Source organism: Hemibagrus wyckioides, linkage group LG17, assembly GCF_019097595.1.
Source record: "Hemibagrus wyckioides isolate EC202008001 linkage group LG17, SWU_Hwy_1.0, whole genome shotgun sequence".
Taxonomy (NCBI): Eukaryota; Metazoa; Chordata; class Actinopteri; order Siluriformes; family Bagridae; genus Hemibagrus; species Hemibagrus wyckioides.
This window is the reverse complement of record NC_080726.1, coordinates 1,241,231-1,248,204: the sequence shown is the minus strand read 5'-3', so window position 1 is coordinate 1,248,204 and position 6,974 is coordinate 1,241,231. Positions and strand designations below refer to the sequence as shown.

At 49.6% G+C, this 6,974-nt stretch overlaps 1 protein-coding gene across 1 annotated transcript in view; it reads left to right on the top strand.

The window, feature by feature from the left end:
• lrrc42 (leucine rich repeat containing 42) overlaps nucleotides 1-6,727 on the top strand; it is an 11,587-nt gene extending 4,860 nt beyond the window's left edge. Inside the window, exons 5-7 of the mRNA XM_058413906.1 lie at nucleotides 5,279-5,392; nucleotides 5,863-5,941; nucleotides 6,332-6,727. Of these exons, the coding sequence (XP_058269889.1) occupies nucleotides 5,279-5,392; nucleotides 5,863-5,941; nucleotides 6,332-6,609 (471 nt within the window). The 3' untranslated portion in view covers nucleotides 6,610-6,727. The remainder of the gene's footprint in view (nucleotides 1-5,278; nucleotides 5,393-5,862; nucleotides 5,942-6,331) is intronic.
• The last annotated feature ends 247 nt before the right edge of the window (nucleotides 6,728-6,974 follow it).

Genomic DNA, 6,974 nt, shown 5'->3' with positions numbered 1-6,974 from the left:
CACACACACACACACACACCACACACACACACCACACACACACACACACACCACACATCACACCACACACACACACCACACATCACACCACACACACACACACACACCACACATCACACCACACACACACACACACACCACACACACACACCACACATCACACCACACATCACACCACACATCACACACACACACCACACACACACCACACACGCACACCACACATCACACCACACACCACACACACACACGCACACCACACACACGCACACACACACCACACACACATCACACACCACACACACACCACACACACACACACACCACACACACACACACACACACCACACATCACACCACACATCACACCACACACACACCACACATCACACCACACACACCACACATCACACCACACACACACACACCACACATCACACACACACACCACACACACACCACACATCACACCACACACACACACACACCACACATCACACCCCACACACACGCACACCACACACATGCACACACACACCACACACACACACACCACACACACACCACACACACACACATCACATACACACACCACACTCACACACACACACCACACATCACACACACACACACACACCACACATCACACCACACACACACACACACACACCACACATCACACACACACACCACACACACACCACACACACACACCACACATCACACACACACACACACCACACACACACACACACACCACACATCACACACACACACACCACACACACACACACACACCACACATCACACACACACCACACATCACACCACACACACACACCACACATCACACACACACACACACCACACATCACACCACACACACACACACACATCACACACACACACACACACCACACATCACACACACACCACACATCACACACACACCACACACACACACACACACACCACACATCACACACACACACACACCACACACACACACACACCACACATCACACACACACACACACCACACACACACACACACACCACACACACACACACCACACATCACACACCACATACTCACCACACATCACACACACACACACACACACACATCACACACCCACCACACACATCACACACCCACCACACACCACACACATCCACCACACATCACACACCACACATCACACACACACCACACATCACACCACACACACACATCACACCACACACACACACACATCACACACTCACACACACACACACACATCACACACACACCACACATCACACACACACACACCACACATCACACACACACCACACATCACACCACACACACACACCACACATCACACCACACACACACACACATCACACACACACACACACCACACATCACACACACACACACACATCACACACACACCACACATCACACACACACACACCACACATCACACACACACACACACCACACACACACACACCACACACACGCACACACACACCACACACACACACATCACATACACACACCACACACACACATCACACACACACACCACACATCACACACACACACACACCACACACACACACCACACATCGCACCACACACACACCACACATCACACACACACACCACACACACACCACACACACACCACACACACACACCACACATCACACACACACCACACACACACACCACACATCACACACACACCACACATCACACCACACACACACACACACATCACACACACACACACACACCACACATCACACACACACATCACACACACACCACACATCACACACACACACACCACACACACGCACACACACACCACACATCACACACACCACACACACGCACACACACACCACACGCACACACACACACCACACACACACACATCACACACCACACACACGCACACGCACACACACACCACACATCACACACACACACACACCACACACACACACACATCACACACACACACCACACATCACACACACACACACACACACCACACACACACACACATCACACACACACACCACACATCACACACACACACACACACACCACACACACACCACACACACACATCACACACACCACACACACACACACACACACACCACACATCACACACACACCACACATCACACACACACACACACACCACACACACACACACACACACCACACACACACCACACATCACACACACACACCACACACACACACACCACACATCACACACACACCACACACACATCACACACACACCACACACACCCACACATCACACATCACACACACACACCACACATCACACCACACACACACACCACACACACACACACACACACACACACACCACACACACCACACCACACGCACACACCACACACACATCACACCACACACACACACACACACCACACACACACACCACACACACCACACATCACACCACACAAACACACACACACACCACACATCACATCACACCACACACACACACCACACACATCACACCACACACACACACACCACACATCACACACACACACCACACATCACACCACACACACCACACACCACACACACACCACACACGCACACCACACATCACACCACACACACACGCACACCACACACACGCACACACACACCACACACACACACACCACACACACACCACACATCACACCACACACACACACACACCACACATCACACACACACACACCACACACACACACACACACACCACACATCACACACACACACCACACATCACACCACACACACCACACACACACCACACACACACCACACACACACACCACACACACACACACGCACACACCGCACACACACACCACACATCACACCACACACACACACACATATCACACACCGCACACACACGCACACACACGCACACACACACCACACACACACACACCACACATCACACACACACCACACATCACACCACACACACACACACACCACACATCACACACACATACCACACACACACCACACACCACACACACACATACCACACACACACCACACACACACCACACACACACACACCACACATCACACACACACACCACACACACCACACACCACACACACCGCACACACACACCACACACACACACTCCACACACACACCACACACACACACACACACACACACACCACACATCACACACACACACCGCACACACCACACACACACACACCACACACACACACACACACACCACACATCACACACACACACCACACACACGCACCACACACACACCACACATCACACACACACCACACATCACACCACACACACACACACACCACACATCACACACACATACCACACACACACCACACACACACACACCACACATCACACACACACACACCACACACACACACCACACACACCGCACACACACACCACACACACACACACACCACACACCACACACACACCACACACACACGCACACACACACCACATACACACACACACCGCACACCACACACACACCACACACACACACACACACCGCACACCACATACACACACACACTGCACACCACACACACACCACACACACACACCACACACCACATACACACCACACACACACACCACACACACACCACACACACACGCACACACACCACACACACACCACACACACACACACCACACATCACACCACACACACACACGCACACACACCGCACACACCGCACACACACCACACACACACACCACACACACACACGCACGCACACACACACCGCACACCACACACACACCACACACCGTACACACACCACACATCACACCACACACACACACATGCACACACACACCGCACACCACACACACACACCGCACACCACACACACACACACACACACCACACACACACACACCGCACACACACACACCGCACACCACACACACACACACACCACATACACACACACACACACCACACACACACCATACACACACCACACATCACACCACACACACACGCACACACACACCACTCATCACACCACACGCACACACCACACACCGCACACCACACACACACCACACACACACACCACACACACACACACACACCACACACCGTACACACACCACACATCACACCACACACACGCGCGCACACACACACCGCACACCACACACACACACACACACCGCACACCACACACACACCGCACACCACACACACACACCACACACACACACACACACACACACACACACCACACACACACACACACACCACACACCGTACACACACCACACATCACACCACACACCGCACACACACACACCGCACACACACACACACCGCACACCACACACACACACACACCACACGCACACCACACACACACCACACACACACCATACACACCATACACACACCATACACACCATACACACACACACATATACACACCACACACACACCTATATACATATACTGCAGAGGTGATGTGATGATGGTGTTGGTGTTGTTGGTGATGGTGATGTGATGATGTGATGGTGATGATGGTGTTGGTGATGGTGGTGATGGTGATGATGGTGTTGGTGATGATGGTGTTGGTGATGATGGTGTTGGTGATGTGATGATGTTGGTAATGGTGATGATGGTGTTGGTGATGTGATGATGGTGGTGGTGGTGGTGGTGATGGTGGTGATGGTGATGGTGGTGATGGTGTTGGTGTTGGTGATGATGGTGGTGGTGGTGGTGATGGTGATGGTGGTGATGGTGGTGATGATGGTGGTGGTGATGATGGTGTTGGTGATGTGATGATGTTGGTAATGGTGATGATGGTGTTGGTGATGTGATGATGATGTTGGTGATGGTGATGGTAATGATGATGTTGGTGATGGTGATGATGGTGATGGTGATGTGATGATGGTGTTGGTGATGATGGTGTTGGTGATGTGATGATGGTGATGGTGTTGGTGATGGTGATTATGGTGTTGGTGATGTGATGATGGTGATGGTAATGATGGTGTTGGTGATGTGATGGTGTTGGTGATGTGATGATGGTGGTGAAGATGATGATGATGGTGGTGAGGGTGATGGTGATGATGATAATGGTGTTGTTGATGATGGTGTTGGTGATGATTATGATGATGATGATGGTGATGATGGTCCTAATCTGGTGGTTTTTCAGCTGGACTCGAGGCTGAAGAGATTCTTCAGGAGTAAAATGTCGATGGTCCTTTCAGTGTCCCCGCTGCAGACATTCACACACTCGGAGTGTAGAACCGAGGGCTGGGCGGAGCAGGTAACACACACACACACACACCCCACATCTTCACAGCGCACCTTCTGCGTTTCTCCATATCCAGAAGTACATTGTGTCTGATTCTCACACTGTCCTTCCTCACTGTATCTCACCAGTGTGAAAATAATATTAACTTTAATCCAGTGTTTAATTTAAACCACAGTCCTGCTTTATATAAACACTTCCACCACCATGTTCCTAACCAGATCACATCTTACACCAAAAGTATAAATCTGGCAACCCACAATCATCAGCACATCTATGACTATGGTGTTTGATCAGTTTGGTGGTGTTTGTTATATTTAGCTCCGCCCACATGTCCTGGTTTGGCCTGTGAAGCGTAATTTTAAGGGAATTTAACACAAAAAGTGATTTAAACTCTGATGAGGATCTTGTGATGTTTCATGACAGTCTCAGACCGTCTCACATCTGCAGCATTAACACACAACTGCTGTCTCTCTTTCTCTCAGGTAATAAATCAGTGGGAGAGTAAAGCTGCAGAATTACCCGAGAAAAACCCAAAGCCCAGAACAAACGCCCTCCAGTTCTGTGAGTCTGGACCGGGTCACTGCTTCTTTCATTATTGATTTATTATTTATTTATTTACCTGCTCGTTTTTCCATACATTTTATTCTGCTTCTTTTATACTCACTGACCTGAAAAACTGTCTGTCTCTTTTTCTGTCTCTCTCTCTCTGTCTGTCTCTCTAATAAATGAACAGAAGTCTCAGCTAAAATCTTTTCTATATATTAGTAAAGAAGGGAAAAGTGACAGATGTCTATTAGAAACAGATTTAAAGTAAATAAATAAATAAATAAAGACTTCCTGTACTCTTTGTGTCGCTGGCTTCTGATTGGTCAGCAGGAGTGGACTAGTGTAACTGCTGTAACGTTTGTACAGTGAAAATATCATGAACTTGATTGTTGTTTCCTTCACCAGATGGGAGGGAGAAGTTTGTACGAGAGACGGTCCACTCCATGTGTAACCAGAATCAGTGTGAGGAGAAGATGAGCATCATCCACTTTCATAAGCTGGACCTTCACACTCCACCTGACCACACCGCAGACACACACACACACCTGAACTCACAGTGTGGGAAGAAGAGGAAGTTCTCCAGGGAACCTGAGGAACACCTGAACACTCAGTCAGAAGCCAAGCGCTCGGTGTCTCCGTGTCCGCTATCAGCCGAAGACTTGGAGCTTCTCAGGAGTTACTGAGCTCACCAACACACACCACACTGACATTACTGTGTGTGTGTGTGTGTGTGTGTGCGAGATGAGTTTTATAACTGAAATAAATAAATGTTATAACTATAATAAATGTCTGATGTTCTGAGGTGATGTTAGTAATGCTTCCATACTCTTGCACTTCACACTGAGCTGAACCCCGAGTTTTCATCGCTTTAACCCCGCTTTAACTCCGCTTTAACCCTGCTTTAACCCTGCTTTAACCCCGCTTTAACCCCGCTTTAACTCCGCTTTAACCCCGCTTTAACTCCGCTTTAACTCCGCTTTAACCCTGCTTTTACTCCGCTTTTACTCCGCTTTAACTCCGCTTTAACCCTGCTTTAACCCCGCTTTAA